Raw genomic sequence first — 19,413 nt, forward strand, 5'->3', positions numbered from 1 at the left:
CCTTCAGACAGCTGTAAGAGACCATAGGAATAGTTTTTGTTGGCCATGTTTGGTATCAATCAACTCGTCTTCTTATTGACTACACAGGATGCCAGTTTTATGACCTTATCTTCTAATTTGTGGGCTCCACTGTCAATCTTTCCCACGTGGGCCCAATGGGGAGTGTGAGATTTCCTTTGCTTAGCTTGGGGGTATCTTGAGATACACTGCTCCTATTGGCTGGTAACGTGCATTGCAAACTGCACAAGCCAGAGAATGTAACGCTGTCTTTGGTTTTGCTGTATCGGGCCCAGGGAAAAAGATACACACGATAGAAACCAAGAAATGATGCACTCTCTAGATTTCTCTACGTCAAAACTTGGGCTGAAACTACAAGATTGTGAGGGGACCAGATAATTATGGATTACAAGGCTTGGATATTCTAATACCTTAGGGTGTTTTCGATGTAGGAAACTAAGGTTTTGGGCGATCTTTCACCGCTGTGATTAAAGACACGAGGAGACAGGTAGGAAACACACACTCGATTAGACTCAAATCTTTCTGTGTTTCTTTACTTCAGAACATGATTATCACCATTGTGAGTCACCTTATTGCTTTGTGTGTGGGCTCGATGGAATCAGTAGACTTTAAGCTTTCAAATGATGTATGGCATGAGCGTGTTTATGACGGTTTAATGCTTACAATTTAGGAAAGAAGTCAGCACTTCCGAAAAACGGCGAGTTTACGTCCCGTGCACGGAACCGTCCGCCCAAGTATAGAGATAACCCAAATACTCAATACCCAAGAACATTTTTAAATAAGTACAATTAAGTTTTCCTTAACCTTTGAAAAAAGTCTTGTGATGACAGCCTTAAGGAGTGGTGACATTTTTTCTGTGTGAGTGGAAATCAATGGTCCGCAATTAGTTGGTCAATGCTGAATACTATGCATTATAACAGGTAGTAACAATATTGATGTATTTAATTTAAAGGCAACCTGTGTAGCTTTCTTTGCAAGTTAGGTTTTGCACTAAATTGCATTGTGTAACCTCAAGGCCAAACAAATACATGAAATAAATATAATAATTATAAATTATGAATCAATTAAGAATACTTAAATGTTTTGAAACTGCTCTGTTGCTCACACTGGCTTACCGTCTAATTCTCCTCCTTTTTGACTGACACATGCTACTTTTGACATCCACCAACTATTGGTATGGATAACTACTCTGTGCAGTTGGCAGGATGCCAAATTGCTTTACAGCGCCACTGGTGGTAACAAGCTCCTGGGGCTTCTTTCAGGTCTGAGATGTGACCCTGCGGTGCACATGTTAATTTCCGAACATTTACACATATTTACTGTGTGTGTGTGCGTTTGTGTGGTGTATGCTGTATGTCTGCTCAATGTGCCTGGACTGTCTTTTACAAATAATTAGCCTACTATTCTTATGGAATTATTGCCTTCACCCTGACAGTAGCATCCTATATTGAATGTTCATTGCTGTGTTGGAAGAGCAGAAGTTAGGATATTTTTTTAAGTTGAAGACAAATACATTTAACTGCAACCCTGAAATGTAAATCTACATTATTTGTTTTTCAAGCCTCGCTCAGAGCTCTCTTCTTATCCTTTATTTTCTACTTTATCTTTTTTTCCCTTTTCATCCATCTTTTAGTGCGTCAAAGTTGTAGAGACTGAAACCTATCTGTTTATTTTATTTTTTTTCTCCCAACAACTTCTCTGCTCCTATGCTTTGGGGTTATGTTCTGTCCTTCTTTTTTCTCCTCCCCTCTTTGATGGAAGGAGAACTCATCTTATGCCTGTTTCCCACCATCATTTCCTCCTTTCCTCTCTCCCTAGATACTTAGTTCCTATTGGCCCATTAAGTCAGTTGATGCTCAGATTCTTTTAGCCCCTTTTATAAGCAGCTTTTACAAGTTGGCTGCCTGGCTATGGACTACTAAAGTATAGAATTGAATGGCACCAAGGCCCAATGGATATATCCGTTCCTCATATTCATAGCCAGAAGATCCTGGCCCAACACTTACAGATGCTTTTCTTCACAACTCTGTTTTAATTCAAGAAACTTCTACTTTGTTTGTTTTTCACTCTTTTTGGCTGCCATGTTTTGGGTGAGGTACTGCAATTGATACTGTTGGCTCAAACTTTTAGTTTATGACATAAAACACCCACCAAAGTAAAGAGTTGATTTATGTGTTATTGTACTAGCAAATTAGCCTATAGGGCAAATTGCAATAACAATCAATGAATAAATGGAAGCCACCTTATCCAAATGTAATGCATTATTTTCTACTGTTCATATTATTTTTTTGGTTTTTGACAAACCATCATATAACGTATAGGAAAATGTATATTTATACAGTAAATTTACACACTACCTATTCTTCATCCCCATCCATTTCTTCTACCAGATAGAGTGGCTGATTACAAACTCACTTTCTTAGATGCCCAGTACAGTAAAGTTCTCAAACTGTTTGAGAATAGACATGCTCAAAACACAATATATCCTCAAATGGTGTGAATTTCACACCATGGTTCTACTACCGCTCCTAGCGTGCAGTGGGAACAGTAATGAAAGTACTTTTTGACCCAATTGACACACACTCTGAATTCAATCAATGTACAAGCAGTCCACTTTTGGAACACAAGTCTCCAGTTTAGAACCACCGCTTAAATGTGTGTGACATGGTCATTTTTCAAAAAAGGTTGAAGAGAGGTTGAAAATTTAACTCCAGAAATGCAATAAACAGCGTCGCGCATGACAACAGAAACTGTGCCAGGCTGTGGGACAATTGTTTCATTGTGGGCAAAGTGGAAATTTCAGGCCATGCGACACACTTTCATACATACATTTTACATAAATCCCTACAATAAAGACAATTTACAGAACATGACACTCATTCAGAAAAAAATGTATTTCTCTGGATACTTTGTGTGTGGGCCAGTGTGAGTCCTTTCTAAGAGAACTTTCCTTTCTTTCCATCTGTCTCTGTCTCTCAGTGGTATGATGACCACTTGAAATTGCTCTTCAAACTTCTCTGTATCTGTTGCCAGAAACACACTCAAAAAAAACGCGCATACACACACACACACACACACACACACACACACACACACACACACACACACACACACACACGCATTGACATGAGTCACACTTGCAGAATTCACATTTACAATTCCCAAAGTCCTCCCTCCCACCATGTTATATTTCCTTCAGCGGGTCTATGCATTTTACTTCCTTTCTCCTACTTCTCAAGGAGAGACTGGATATGGAGTGAATGGACAAAGTGAATGAAAGTGATAAAAAAAATTGGAGAGAGAGACAAAGTTGATAAAAAAGGGGAAAATATTGGCAAAGCGGAACGGCAAAAGGTATATTTCATTTCAACTTTTGGGGTAGACATCTACCCGGAACTGCAGAGGTCCACCGTCTATAGTTACAGTCTTAAACCAGGACAACTGTATAAAATAGTTTATCCTAATTATAATCAAGTAATCATTTGGAATGTAACATACTGAGCTGAACAATTTGTTGAGAAAGTGTTACGTTTGCTCAAAGTCTGACTAAAATATAGTACAGCTGGCCTATAGTAATAATAATTAATAACTAAATAATTTTATCTTTCCTCACACTGTCACTCTTTCTCCAATATGTTCAAAAAGTGTGGGAGTGTCGTAAACTGATGGAGGCATGATTTATGTGAAATTACTCGCTTTGACATGTCTCCCTGCCTTCCCATCAAATTACACCTATGGAAAGGTCTAATGGGAAACAGAACAGGGCTAAGACAAACAGGGGAGGAAAACAAGGATTGTACAGAGGAGAAAAAGATGCAGACAGAGAGAAAGAGAGATCGAGATATTGGGTCCATGCACGTGAGTTGGGGGGAGGGGGGGGGGGGGGGGGGGGGGGGGGGGGGGGGGGGGGGGGGGGTTAGTGGATGAAACGGCTAAAACAATTTGAAAGGGGAAAAATCCTCTCTTCCTAAACTGTCGGGGAAAAGTCCAAATACGTCAGCAGTGGATTAACGTAACAACCGCTGTTTTCAACATGTAACGTGAAACAAAACCATGTAGTTAAGTTTAGGCAAAAACATACCTAGGGTTGGTAAAACATCAGGGATTTAATTTAAAAATAAGTGACATAAAACCATTAAAATGAGGAGCTAACTGCTTCGCGGACTATGGTCCGTATAAGTTGAATCCTTTCAAAAAGTGATTGTTGACTTTTGGTTTCAGACAGATCACAAACCCCAGTTTGGGGTGGCAGTCCTTTGCGTCTTTGACCTATTTGCCACACTTTGGCACCACACTCCCTTATTTGCTCATGCAACAATTACTACAGCCGCCTAACAGCAAATTTAAATTTAGGTCATTATGAGCTGCTTGCACAATCAACTTGGTAATTTCCTGGGTTAGGACAGTCTGACAGTTTACGGTCGACAAAATAAAAAGAACACTTTACATTTTAATATAATATATCTCAAAAACTAGCTGAGCTGCATTTACACCTCACTAACACAGTCTTAACAAACTTACCCATTACAGGTTTTTTCCTCACCAGGACTTTTGTACCAAGTTTCATAATGGTATTAGGTGTTCCCTTTTTTCTGCAGCTCCTGTACCAATAATTGGCATCCCCCTAACTGTACACAGCAACCTTTAAGGAAATTTTCAATTTCAATTGTCACATGACACAAAGCAATTAAGGGCCTGGTTAGACAACCTTTACTTAGTACAGGAAATATTCACATGGCCGAGGCAAGGAGCCACCTGCTCCTCAGATAACTCTCACACTCATTTACACTCTGATGGCATCGCACCAGGGGCAATTCGGGGTTCAGTGTCTTGTATGTCAACAGGGATTGAACCACCAACCTCCCAAGTGGAAGGCAACTGCTCTACCATTGATCCACAACCACTCCAGTGAGCTGCTGTAATGAAAGGAGGCAATGTTCTTCTAAATTAAACCCTACAGTGACAGCAGGTGACTGAAAGGAAGTGGTCAAAATTGAAGCAGAGAATTTGGGGATTTACTTACTTTAGGTGACTGGACCTCCAACAATACTGGATCCTACATTTCCCGTGATGTAACCAAAAGCATTTTTCATTAGACCATTTGGCTTTGGACAAGACCATCAAACGCCATACTTGCATTTTGAAACACAGACTTACAGTTGCAAATGTTTAGTCTCTTTAATCACTTTGACATCCTCAGGGGTTATTCTCTGACTTGACAAAGTTCCTTCAGAGCCACAGAAGAAATTATATAACACATTTTCACAAGCTGAGCAGCAAAACTTATGACTAGTATAGTGACACTTATGTGGGAAATCATTGGAGTTCCCCTTTAACATTTTAAAAATTAACATCAGTAAGGAGAGTGCAGGGTGGGGAAATAGAGAGACAGGCATAGAGATGGAGTGACCACCAAAATAAACTCATGCTTGTGATGAATGTTCTGCTCAGAAATAGAAACCTCATCCCTCTCTCATCCTCTTTTCCCCTATTACCTCTCCTCCGCAACACTGTTTCCTTCATTTCTTCCACATCTTGCACCATCCCTGTCTATATATCTCCCTGTATCCATCTCTCCGTCCCCATCTCCTTCCTTCTCTGTCTCAAATAGTGTGCCATCTGCGTGATCAATGGAGTTAATTCTTTTCAGGAAATGATGGATATTTCTTTGCTGTGCTGTGTCTGCACAGTACTTTATTTTTTCAGGTGGGGGAACGGAGGCAATTTGCTTCTGTGGATAAAAGCATTGAGTGAAGCATATACTTGGATGCTTTTTATAAAACACTGATCAATTTGGGATATTTTTTTATTTCATTTCCTACAGTTCAGAGATATAGAAAAACAGTCATGGACATATTTTACTTTGAACTTCCGGCTCTGAATAGCTTTGAATAGCTGTTTGTTCAATTGTACAAAACAACCTAAGACTGGAATAGTGGACCAAACAGATGGAATGGAGAAGGGAGTCAAGTGACTTTGTACATGGTTGTCATACTTTTAAGGAAAATTGTGAGGAACAGTAAATCAACATAACATTTTGGAGAATTTGAGACCTTCTGCTTTGGCAGTGCATGGCAACCCTGGACCATGCCAATGCACCACTGGCTAAAAATGAAACTGAAAGTATGCACAGAAAAGTTATATGGACCCATGGTTTATGTGTAAATATTCCAGTTCATGTTTTTGCTGTGTTTGTGTAAAAGCTTGCTGTTAAAGGCAATGTTGGTGCAACATTGAGTTTGTCCAACTTGAGTGCGCACACACACACACACACACACACACCCACAGCCACTTGCAGACAGATACCTAAACCATGTCAATGTGGAAGATAGCCCTAATCATATTTGGGTGGCTGTCTTTCATTACTGTAAATATAAAAATCTGAGTCAATACATAACCAACACAATATCAAGCAGTGCTAATGCCACAATCATATCTTGGTATTTCTCTTTCTTACTCAAAACCCATCTCTTTTTGCTTCTCGCTATCTTTCTTTCTTTCTCTTTCATCCTGTCCTACACGCTCCACTGTGTTTTGATTATTTTGTGTGGGTGTGAGTGCGGGGGTAGGAACAAAGCCAGATGTACAGAGATTTGACAGGGCCCATCTGTGATCCTCTGAATGCCTATCCTGCTTTATTGCTGTCACACACACACACACACACACACACACACACACACACCTTAATATATACAGTATACGTTATGTTACTGATGATGCACTTATACATTTTTGCATACTTAACCACACATGCATTGACCCACCGGACCAGTCAAATCCACACACACAGGCACTTAGAAACATTTCACACACACACACAGACACAGTGTGCAGCATGACACAGCGGGTATGGATTCCTCTTGTGGTTGGTGGCTGCCAAAGTAAAGATGCCAGGTAATCGGGACCATGCCAAGTTTTATTGTAGGCAATGGCATACCAGTGTTTGGATGGCAGATTTGAAAAGGATTAATCCTGACTTGCATTTTCTGTTTGTGTGTGTGTGTGTGTGTGTGTGTGTTTGTGTGTGTGTGTGTGTGTGTGTGTGTCAGCTATTCGAGTTCCCTGTTTGGGATTGGGACATATGCTTTATAAGACTCCTGTGGACACACACGGACACACATGCAGGCCTTTGTATTTCAAGGACAGATATAATAAAAAGAAAAGAATTAAAAAAAGAAAAAAGTTTACTGAGGATAATGTGCTGATGTGTGTTTGACCACATAACTGTCAGTCATCTGTCAGTCAGCAGTAGATGATTACAAACAACATCTAGAAAATTCACTTTGGCCACAATTCAATCAGCCTTTTTTGCATGTGACTCTTCAATATGGATAAGCTCCAAAACATGAAGCGTTAGACTTCTGTGACCCTGCAGTCATAAATGTGCATAATTTTGACCTCTAATCCAAGATGAAGTTGGTCACTAAATGATGATTTATGACCCTTTTTAATTGATGTTTCATGTTGTTTAAGTATGGTGATGCCAAATAAGCTATATATTTTACTCTACATTAATATGAAAGAAATTTGTCCTCTCATGACCCTAACAAGTTTGCCTCAGCATTAAATGTCTTCCTAGTAAAGCACATGACCAAGCACACAACACTCAGTATAACCATGAATACAGTATGAACACAAACTAAATTTTCTTCTGCATTTTTTCCCCTTGTCAGCCCATCTCAACTTTCACTCCAAAGCTTTATTTTTTTCTTTTCATCCCACTCATTTTAGTTTCTCCTTCTCATCTATATCACTCTTCTTTCCTTCATGGAATTGTCTCTTTGTGTTTTTCTTTCCACGTCACCTCTCTCTTTCTCTCTCTCTCTCTCTCTCTCTCTCCCCCCCCCCCCCCCCCCCCTTTATCCATACGTGCCCATGCAGCATAACCAAACCAGCCTGCTTATTCATGTTGCACTGAGGTATCGCTTTATTTCTCTGCCATTATTTTTTTGTGAAGTCTCCTCAGTGTGACTTGCCCCAGACAGCACTATGCTATCCCACCCTCATTATATTTTCACACTCCGCTACCCTAGGACACAAGGAAAGACACATTTCCGCTCAAACCCACTTCTGAACATGTGTGTTTTGTTTGTGCGAGCGCTAGTTCCTTGGTGTGTTAAAATGGAAATCATTCCATCTATTTTTGTATAGTAAAATGCACTATTTTATAAATGTTCTCTGTGGCATTTGTACAGCAGAACTCCATTTAGCGCATTCATGTTCAGTTTTCTACAGTATATTTTGTTATTTCTATTAGCTGGCATCATTCCCATATATATATATATATATATATATATATATATATATATATATATATATAGTAATTTTCTAGATCTAAATAGCGGTGGCTCTGTGTTTTGAATAGGATGTACACAAAATATGTAGGAACAGGAATTTACATACATGTTTACAAACTAATAAGCAACAATAAAAGTAAAAACAATTTTGTTATTTTTCTATATCTTCCTGAACTCTACTAAACCACAATAGGATTAACTGTGTTTTTTTTGGATAAAACACATATTCCAATAGTGTGCAATAAGGGATCAGTTTGGTGGTTTAGTGCCTTGCACTATATAATGCTGACAAGCCAAACAGCAGATGAATAATACATACTGAGCGATGAAGGATAAAGGGTAGGGATCTAAACTTCCTCGCATTGTAACCCCTTGTATTTGTCTGATATGAGAGAGTGCACCAAAACCAAGGTAATCCCAGGCTTCAAACTCACAATTTTTGAAAATAAATAAAAAAACAGTATGTAAATAAATGGAAATGAACTGCCAAAGAGCAAAATGTCATTTTTGATATATGCTAGTGTAATTCCTTTCAAATGGGGACAAAAAAAGTAATGCATTAATGTCGATCCCTGTGTGATGCTGAGTCAATTACTTTTGTGTAGGAAGAGGCCTGAGAACGAATGTGTGTGCTCATTTCTCCTTGTAGAAAAACACCCTGTAGTGTGGTATAAGTTGTGGCAATGAGTTGTAATGCATGTGAGAATTTATGTGAAAAAAAAGATGATTGAAGTGTGCGTGAGTCTATATCAGTGTGTGTATATAATAAATATACTTTCACATGTCAATGAGTCTCGGATTTACACAGCGTTTGTTACAAATGACACTGTAATTATTGTGCGCTTCAGCCAGGGTTTGCATTAGTAATCTGTTTTATGAAAGGCATGTTTTTATATTTGGGAAGTTAATATTTCTTCCTATTATTCTTCCTCAGTGTCGGACAGCCCAGCAGGAGCAGCAGGAGTTGGACCAGGAGGAGGGCTGGATTTCTCCCAGCCCCGGTTCTCCTCCTCCCTTCCCACCTACCTCCCAGTCCAATGCCAGCTAAGTGGTGCAGACTCTGCCTTCTTCCTGCGGGAAGCCAATCAAGAGGTGATGCGAAACGGCAGCCTTTCATCGTGGACTGAGCCCTTCTTCCTCCACCAACTGGAACCAGCCGTCGCCGCCCCACAATCCCTGCCAAGTGTCAATTGCAGCTACGGAAACCTGAGCATTGAGCAGCCAATCCCAGTGGAGCTGCTTCAGGGACCACCACCACATCTGCTGCTGCCGACCAACCAGGTGACTTTGAACTGGAGGGTCAAAGGTCAAGTGGTGGTGCCCAGAGTGGGGTCAACACGGCCCTGGATACAGGTACTGGCAGTTTGACTTTGACTGTTCATTCAGTGTTTACTCATAAATCTTCTCATGCAATTAAATAAGGCTTTAGGCTTTATATTATACTTAATAGGCCAATCCCAAACAGGAAGCATGATGAGAGAGAGAGAATTCTATCATTACATACATTAATGACCACTTGAAGCTTGACCTTTGGCTAAGAAAAGAATGAGAGCAGTATTAGTGAACCGAAGCAAAAAAAAGTTGCTTGCCGGAAAACAAAAACAGTTAGCTGAAAGATCATATAATGCTCTGTGGAGGCTGCATGGTTGGGTGGTAAATCTCTTTGGGTTTAACAGTACAAGTAACATCTTTCACATTACATCATTTGTAAGTATTGAGGGAAGTACAGTACTTTCCATCCCCTGTAAATGTAAATACCCATTGTTGATGTCAATGTATTGGTCAGGGTACATTTAAAGAATATACTCATGCAGAAATCTGTCTGCAAGAAAGAAAGACGCAAAAAAACATTTTCATAAATTGGAGCAGGTGATCATTTTCTTTGCAATTTCCAACCCATTTTGCAAGAGAACATTTGTAGTTTTGATTGTTTTGGTATCATTGGACAATTATCTTGTTGGCTAGCTGTTCATCTACTAATTTACCAATTTGGACATTATCTGCATTTGTTTTGTCCTCAGGTGCTGTTTTATCTGGTAGGGCGGCGTTGGGATGAGCCTGAGCCGCCTCCTTTAGCCCTCCTCCCATGTGTCAGGGCCATGGCCATCCGTGACACCAGTGAAGCAGCACCCTCGGCGGGCTGCCGGCTCATGGGTCCATCTGGCATCTGTGTGGTCCGTCTGGAGATTCCCCCAGCTTGGTTTACACCACCGCAAGTGAGAAAAAGACTTCCTGAAGTGACTCTACCACCAGTGGATGTGTATTACTCAATCATACCAGTGGAAGGAGCTGGTCAAGAGTGTCCCTCCATTGTTAATGAGCCATGGAGAGGTCAGAATGCAAACGTCGGGCCTCTTGGAGGCCTGGGCATGGGCCAGTGGAGCCTACCAGTGGATGGGGGTTTACAAGACATGCTGAAAGCTGGTTCTGTGGCAATGACCGTTGGCCCAGTTTCTGCCAAAGGAGAAAAATTGAGACTGGATGAAAATGTGGAGGTTCTGGTACCACCCAGTCCGGTTCGGCTTGGCAAGACGGTGGCGTTTGGCGTCTACATGAAGACAGGTTCAAACACGGAACAGTTTACATTGAGGTGGGATAACGAATGCTTTCAAATAACTTCTTTGGCTTTGATTTTTTTTAATTAGGTGTTCTGTTCTCTTTTGTCTCATTACCTCTTCTCTACGGTTTCTCTGATTCTTTTTTTCTATCATCTCCACTTATTTCTTTCCTCCTCATCTGCTCTCTCTCATCTCTGAACACCGCTGCCTCCCGAGGTTGATGGCTGTCACCTTTGTGTACCAAGCCTCTTGCAGGAGCCGTGCAAAGAACAACCTTATGAATATTCATGACAAGAGAAGAAAACAGAAAATTGGAAGAGGGAGAGGGAAAAGCTGAGGGACTTAAGGATGGGGTGACAGGGAAAGAAGAAGAATAACATTAGAGTAGATCCTGGCTTCTCATACATTAAGGTGGTACCCATAATGTGTCTCAGGTGTGCCTTAAGAATTTACCTACATGGTTTTCCACATAATCTGAAATTTGTTTTCATGTGCTTGTGTCCCAGGAAACAAATTTTAACGAAAATGAGTTTACAACCCCTGATCTATACTAAGCACGCATAACGGCAGCCCATCTATCCCTCATCCCTTCACACACTGACTTTAGGGATTTAAAAAATGACAGATTTATCATTTTTCTCAATGTATTCTATTTAGAGAACATCCCAGCACACAACACCGTGGCTGTATATACTGTAGCACTGTATGAGGCAAAGAGGTTAGAACTGTTGAAAACGATTTAGAAAGCATCTCGGAACAACTTTGAAAACAATTTTCAGTATTTCAGTTTCACATTCACTCAAAGAAAACCTGGAACACTGAACATGTTAATTGAGAAGAATCTATTTTAGATAATGAAAGCTGAACATTTGTATTTGGAACCGCTTCAGTTGCTGCATTTTTCAGAATGACAATATTACCCTTCCAGGAAGAGAATGTTGATATTTGTGCTGCCTTTGGAGAATGTCTTAGTATCTAATTCTATTTGATGTAATTAATTACGTGTGTTTACTTATTCTGACTGAGTAGAACTCTACTTAATTTGAAACTGGGCAGAGCTGGGACTTCATATACCAATATGTCATTTGTCCTACCAAACAGTTGTAACAAAGCTAAACTGGATTCACAAAAAATAACATTTCCAGGATAATTACCTGGCATCTCTGTCCCTCATCTTCCTCTCTCTGTGTGTTGCCGTTCTCAGATTCTATTTGCTCCGAGAAACGACTACAAATTTCAAGCTAGCAAGCAACATGCTAAAAAATTCAAGTTTTGAAGAAAATATGTGTGCAATAAGGCAAGCTTGCTTGGTTCTTTCAGAGACTAATTGTTACAAATTACAAAGACTATGTTCACTGCATTTTGTAGTTAACTGGGACATTTTGGGGACTGATTGGTGTGGGATTGCTATGAATGAAATATACACGGCTATAAACTCCCAGAAGCAAATTACATTTAACCATTTATCCAGCTAATTTGTGTAGCTCATGTTACTGTATTGTGTCAACAGTTAACTTAAGTTAATGTTTGTGGCATTTATTAATTTTTTCTTGGGGTGCAAAACAAGTTCCTTCACGAGACCATTTTTCAGCACCAACATTGCCGCGTCCAGGGCATAGTGCCACCCAAGACTATTATGATTGGTTTAAAGCAGGGATCTTCAACAGGGGGTCCAGGACCCCTAATGGGTCCACAGAGTCAATACAGGGGGCTGCCAAATTATTATTAATTTTTGAAAGTTTTTTCAAATATTAAAGTCTCAACATGAATACAACACATTATGTATGTTTAACATTAAGACATGATTTAAAAAAAGTATGCCAACAATTTTTATCTTAATAGCTTACTATACAATGCAAAAAAAGGTATTTATGAAGTCTTTAGGCCGCCCTACACATTATTGTAGCTCCAGTTTAATATGCAACTTAATTTTACACAATGTACTGTATCTAGTAGGGGGTCCCTGCTCCATCTCGCTTTCAGTTAAGGTCTCCTTGGCTTAGAAATATGTTCTCTGGTTTGAAGAAATGCATACAAACATTTCTTTTTACCTATCCCACAATGTACATACTGTGGTGTAGCCAGACCTTACTCCGCAGCACTGTACTGATAGTTCTGACAACAAAACTAACCACTAGGCCACACAGAAAGCCACACAGAAAGGCCCAGAATGACCTGGATTTGAACCAAGGTTCTGTCTGTGTGTGTGTGTGTGCGTGTGTGCGTTTGTGTGTGTGTCCTACCTGCAGCTCCTGCCCTCTGCCCAAGCATACAGTCCCATGGATAATCTCCCATGTTAGAAGCACAGTCAGACACGTAATAAGGTTTAAGTAGTTCTCATTCCTGTGTGTGTTTGTGTGTGTGAGACACACACGTAATAAGCCTTAAGTGTGCTCTATCTCACAGAGGTGATGTGATTATGATAAACTGCTGAGGTGGTGAAGGCACACGGAGAAAGGACGAGCAAGAGAGACATACAGAAACAGGAAGAAAATGAAAGAGAGGGAAAAATAAAAGGAGAAATAAATGAGGGACCATAACTGAAGAGATAGAAAACGCTGAAAGGAAGGAAGGGAAAAGCCATTGGCTTTTGTCCTCCCCAAAAAGTTCTTAATTTCTCATATAGAGGGGTCCATATGAAAGTTTACTATTAAAAAAAAAAAGTCAATTTTGCAGAAACATATTGTCTTCATATACTAAGTTAAAAACAATGTAATTACTTCCTTTTTTATATCAATCCAGAGGATGATGCTAAAAGTTTAGTCACAGGAAGAAAAGAAATGAATATGTAAATTTAAAACTAAAGGTTTTCTGTGCGCTCCAACTGTCTGCTGCTCCTGGACTTATACTATTACAGAGTGCCAGTGTCACAGACTGGGACTGAAAATGACTGTTAGACAACTAAACATCTTTATGGCTGAAAGAACACAACAGACATATGACACATGTGCTAGATAAGTCTGTAATATGGTTTTTGAAACTCAAGCTTATATATTAATAATATTAATGGGCCAAACTTAAATAGAGTCCCTAGCTCTCTGTGCCTAAACAAATATTAAAGTTGAAAGGACAAGAGGAGAGACCTTTTGAGTAATTAAGAACTACTCAAAAAGTAGGTATTTTGTGCTTATCATGTTAACAAGGGAAAAAGGATATTTGTCAAAAGGGGTTATTTGTCCAATTTGTTGCATCCGAATTCTAGGTTTCCATCAGATTAGCTGCAGTTTTACAGTACAATGAAGACATTCCTGCTATGTTTCAACTTTGCCACATTCAACGGTGAAGGTATACGATTATGTCACATTTTCCTCTTAAACACAGTGAAAAATCCTTAAATATGAGACAACAAAAAGATTATGGGCATCAAATATGCCAGATGGTTGCTTTTTTTGGGGCCAAGCAGACCTGGGCTGAGCTGTTTTCACAATGGGCTAAAAAAGTGTTGAACAGTACGCACATTGTCTCCAATGTAATTCTGTTTCCATTACTTTTCTGTTGGTTCTGACTGTTAATGTTGTCCTATTGCTCAGTTCATCAAAAAACTCATACAAGCTCCATACATGTTATTGACATATATTCCTGTGCACCAGAAAAAGTAAAATCTACAACCAAAAATGCTTTTATGCACTGGTTTTGGGTTGATTCATTACTGGATTAACAGTTGTGACAATAGTGCAGAAGGCAGAAGAGACATTTAAAATAAGTTTCCTTGCAAAATTCTGCTAACTCTCTAACATAATGTTCAAACTGCCCCATAAATTCTTGATCTGTTGATGGAGCCTCTGATTCGATCTTCATGTTGTTAATCAAAGCACAATACTTTTTCTGCTGTATCATAGTACACAGAAAGACACAGGACAACAGTCTTGCTGCCCAAGTACATACCTGCCAATCCAGCTCTAAAGGAAACGGATACAGTCCTTACTCCGCCAATTGTTAACATACAGTATATAAGTGGTTTTCTGCTGGAATGTCTACAATTCATTCACTCTAAAATCAAAACTAGAACTTCCCTTTTCATGCAACAATCCTTAATAAGTACATCAGAAAACAAAAGACACAAATTAATTAGCTCACTTACCAGCACACCATTACTTCTAACTTCAAAAGGTAGGAAAAGAGGACACAACTTGATGATGAATTCATGTCCTATGCAGCTCTAGTTGATTAAGCATTTAGCCAAACATATTTAATATCATGTTTTAATCAGTGGAAGCTCCTGCCAGAGAAGTTCTGAGGCTTTTAATGGTTTAGTTCAGCATTTCAATAATTTTTAACATTGGGAATGTTTACAGACCAAGGGTCAAAGTGATTACTATCTCCCTCATTAAAAAACTGTTGTCTTAAACTGTGTGGTATCATTGTTTGGTTAGGTAATTAGCGAGATAATTACTGATGAGGGGATACTGTAGTGTGTGTGCGTGTGTGTGTGTGTGTGTGTGTGTGTGTGTGTGTGTGTAAGAGTGATATAGCTACAAAAACTGTACATTGTGTGTGTGTAAGAGAGAGTGATATACTGCAGAGAGAGACTGATTGACATAGCGGTTGTCTAAAGGCAAATATGTTTTTCACAATCTGCACGTGTTCTCTCTCGTTTCTCTCTATTTTCTGTGTGTGTGTGTGTGTGTGTGTGTGTCTAGGGATTAGTGGATTTTTCATAGAATCAGAGGGGAGATGTACTTCTAAGGACCAGATAGTCATATCTGCTGGTTACACCTCACACACACACTCTTTCTTCTTTTGTCACCACACACGTACGCCCACGTGTCCAGGATGCCTTGATTCCACAAAGCTCGACCATCGATTTCACCTCAAATGCCCTTTCACCAGCAAGGAGGGAAAATCTATTATTTTGTGTGTGTGTGTGTGTGAGTGTATTTGCGGGATTAAGTTAACACATTGCTAATGATTATTAGTGTAATTGTGTTTTTGCACATGTACAAATCCGCTTTGTTAAGCATCCTCATCACTTTTTTGTTATACAATATGTGATTTGTGTGTGCCTAAATGTGATATTTTCTACTGGATTATATCATGTCATTAGTCTCTCTGGGTCAGTCTGTAATCTCTCTGTCTTCATGTGTTTGTGTGTCAGCGTCCTTGATTCTCTGCTTCTCTTTGTGTTAAACCCCTGAAACTCACAAATACTTTTTAGCCAATCTTGAAAAGATACAAAATATAAAAAGGATGAGAATTAGATGCATTTCTTTCAGCTGGGATGAAGGCAATAAGTTTGTGGGATGTGAAAACAAAAACACCCACGACCCACTGTAAAAAGATCTTCAATAGGCTTTGACTTTTCGTGTACTTAAATTGATAGTCAAAATTAGTCATCTCTTCTTTCTCCCAAGAGTAGCTAGAGTTGATTGTGTCTTTGGTCAGCAAAGTAGACGTCAGGTAGACGCTTTTGCAGGAGTGCTTCACTTTACATGTCGGCTTAATTTGTTGGATGATAAGGTACTTCTAAAAAATGTTGTAGCAACTCTAAAGCTAACTGATGAGTACTAAATCGCCAAATCTGATAATCGTGGATTGTCGAAATGACAAGAAATAGGATGTTTAACAGTGTTAACCTTTGAGTACCTACTTACATTTGTGTTTTTGTGTGAGCTCCTCAGCAATTCAGCACACGGCAGATGCGGGACAGGAAGTACAAAAACAAAAAAAACATCCGTAATCCAAAATTTTCAAAATAAATTAGAACGTGCTCACGGCGGATCATATTTCCCTGCACTACAACTTGAAGACACAGCACAGAGTTGTTTGTTCTCTACTCCTCGGAATGGATACAAACTGTTGTTGTTTTTGTGGTTCCATTCTACGTGTATTTGCGAGATCTCGTGGGTCCTCGTGACTTCAGCTGTCAGTCATGGCCGCAGCCATTCTGCAACAGATCTGGACCTTTTGGGTGCTGACGGACGGCGGAGCACGTAGCCGTCACGCAGTGCAGACGATCCGCAGCCGTTCCGCATCCTGTGGATCCCTGGGTTAATGTACTGTATCATTAAACTAAAAGAACCATTCTGCAATAATAAGTAAAACACATTGAATGTTTGGCTCTATTCAAGTCAGTGCCTCTCTGCCTTTTGTCTTTTTCTGTTTACTTCTTCTCATTCTCCATCTTATTATTCTACATTAACAAATGGCTAATTGGGAGATTTCAAAAGTAAGAAAAGTTAAGTAATTAAGACTGAAGGGACTGAGCTAAGAAGTTAGAAGATTGAATTGGAATTAATATTAATTGTATCAATGTATAATTAGAGTTAGGAAATGGAGAAATTGACAACTAATGATAAAAACTAAAACATCTAAATGAACAAAACGAAATGCTCTGTTCTCCAACTTACGTGTGTTGTAAGCACACATGCTACCTCTCCAAGGTTCGCAAGTGAAGTGAAATAGTTCTGACTCTGATGGATTTGTAACAAAACAATAATTTGCCAAGACTTTTTCCTTTTGACCTAGGTCTGCGTTGATTGGTCCAACTTATAAGTCACACCCCCACAGCGCGCCATCTGTAGAAGACATGCCATCTGTTTTAGCAAAAACGTTGACTACTTGAATGATTACTTGACTATGTGAATTACTACGAGAATGGACAGAATCTGTGTGGAAGATCATATTACACTGCAGTTGAGACACTACTGTGGGCGCCATTTGCCTGATGACACATTGCTAGAATGGGTCTGCCAAGACGAGGGAGCCAGGACAAGATACATAGCAGAGCAGAGCCTTAAGACAAATGCATTCTCAATTGTAGAAGTTGAAGTATAAGTTGTCACTTGTGTTCCTGGAAAAGGAACAGGGAAAGCAGTTTGGTTTTACAGGGGCAGTTTATGTGGAGTTGAAGAGGATCATTTTGCACATTTTCAGTGCGGGCAAAGAGACTTTGCATGTGATGTTGGTCTATCAAAGTTAACTTGATTTAATTTGAAACGTTATTGCATCATACCTCTGCCTGCATAGGAGCTACTTTATACCTGCACAGTAACGATACTTTTCCTGTACTTTTATGCATCCTATAATTCTCCATTAAAGATTTTATGTTGGTTCTCTGCAGATAATTTGCAGCACTCTTTGCTACAAACAAGTTAAATAATCTGCTAGGGAATAATATGAGGCATTATGGAAACACGGGCATATGCGCACAAAAAACTCTTGAGAAGACAAAAATATACAATAACACAATATTATCAGGAAATATATTTAGACTTTTTCATACATTGAGAGAGTTAACATTGACATATGCACACTAACATTGAAGCTAACATTGAAGCAATAATCATGTTTGACAAGAATGTAGATTTTAAACCCATTAATCTGTGAGGGTTACAGCATCTCCAGTATTAGATGGCACACCCACACACTCTCTCTCTCTCTCTCTCTCTCTCTCTCTCTCTCTCTCTCTCTCTCTCTCTCTCTCTCTCTCTCTCTCTCTCTCTCTCTCTCTCTCTCTCTTTAAATGGTGGACATTTAAAAACTGCTTTGCTACATTATTCTATGACCTAATGCCAGGAGCCAGTCTGAAAGAGTCCAGCTGAGTCTGGAAGGTCAGACCGAAGCCTAAAGTCTTTGGCGAATATTAATTCTTGCAGAAGGTCCTGAGGAAAACATGACCACAACAGCCAGCTGCAGCCTTCATGATAAACTAAGATAAATCAGTTTATGATTATGATGATGAAAAAGTGGCATGTTTCTGTGTCATTTGTGGAAACTGTTATTAGGAAATAGTCAGCTAATCTTTGTGCCCTAGACAAACTATATGAAGAAATGTATTGTTTTTTTTATTATTACAGTTTTTGTGCTTGTGCCGCTTCACATGTAGGAACATGTGAGATGGGGTTGCATATTCTATGTGAAGGTGCACCACAGCTTTATTGTCTGTTTGTGTTTGTGCTAGAGCTAAGCTGTTCTAACCGTAAATGTTAACTCCTGGTTTTGGTTTGTTGCATTTCATTATACATTGTCATGTTTAGTTGGCAAAGCACATACTACCTTTTAGGAATGTACATTGGATCATGACAGGGGTTTTAACTGGCATGCATGTGGCCACTGTGAGAGAGAGACAACTGGTACAACTGTAGCTCAAACTGTGACTCAAATTAAAAAGCAATTAGTGACTTGAAAAATCTGAATGGAAAAAACAGACATGGTAAAACAAGTTTAGATTAGGGGATGTTTCCCTCCTCATTTTTTTGTTTACAACATATTAAATGTGCAGTGGGTAAGACTAATAAAACTAACTTTTTGTCACATTTGCTGAAACTGAACCTATGTTCGAGAAGAACAACATGCTACACGACAACAGGTTATTTAAAAAAAATCTGGCTCTTCTGGCACCATTTACAGCTTGAAGTCCAATTTGCAAAAATCCACCGCTCCCTGTTCAGATCCTCCAATCAGGGCCGGGTGGGGTGTCTGTGGGTTAAGCACTGTTCATGCACACACATTAGGCTCGTTCAAGATGAGCCAGGTCTGCGCAGAATCGATCACCGGCGATCGGCGCCCGTTGCATGCCGGTTAGATTTCTGTCCGACTTG

At 39.5% G+C, this 19,413-nt stretch overlaps 1 protein-coding gene and 1 long non-coding RNA gene across 3 annotated transcripts in view; one reads left to right on the plus strand and one right to left on the minus strand.

Moving 5' to 3' along the window:
• The window catches only part of si:dkey-215k6.1 (transmembrane protein 132C), a 244,993-nt gene that overhangs the window by 67,933 nt on the left and 157,647 nt on the right, over nt 1-19,413 (plus strand). Inside the window, exons 1-3 of one of the 2 annotated variants that reach the window (XM_034871796.1) lie at nt 3,756-3,760; nt 9,250-9,668; nt 10,337-10,905. In XM_034871796.1, coding sequence (XP_034727687.1) covers nt 9,411-9,668; nt 10,337-10,905 — 827 coding nt within the window. In that variant the 5' untranslated portion in view covers nt 3,756-3,760; nt 9,250-9,410. Of the gene's footprint in view, nt 1-3,755; nt 3,761-9,249; nt 9,669-10,336; nt 10,906-19,413 lie in introns of those variants that run through there. The other variant, XM_034871794.1, reaches the window with a different exon arrangement.
• LOC117944723 overlaps nt 10,184-19,413 on the minus strand; it is a 24,896-nt gene continuing 15,666 nt past the window's right edge. Inside the window, exon 4 of the long non-coding RNA XR_004656640.1 lies at nt 10,184-10,195. This is a non-coding gene — a long non-coding RNA (uncharacterized LOC117944723). The remainder of the gene's footprint in view (nt 10,196-19,413) is intronic.

Source organism: Etheostoma cragini, chromosome 5 (assembly GCF_013103735.1).
Source record: "Etheostoma cragini isolate CJK2018 chromosome 5, CSU_Ecrag_1.0, whole genome shotgun sequence".
Taxonomy (NCBI): Eukaryota; Metazoa; Chordata; class Actinopteri; order Perciformes; family Percidae; genus Etheostoma; species Etheostoma cragini.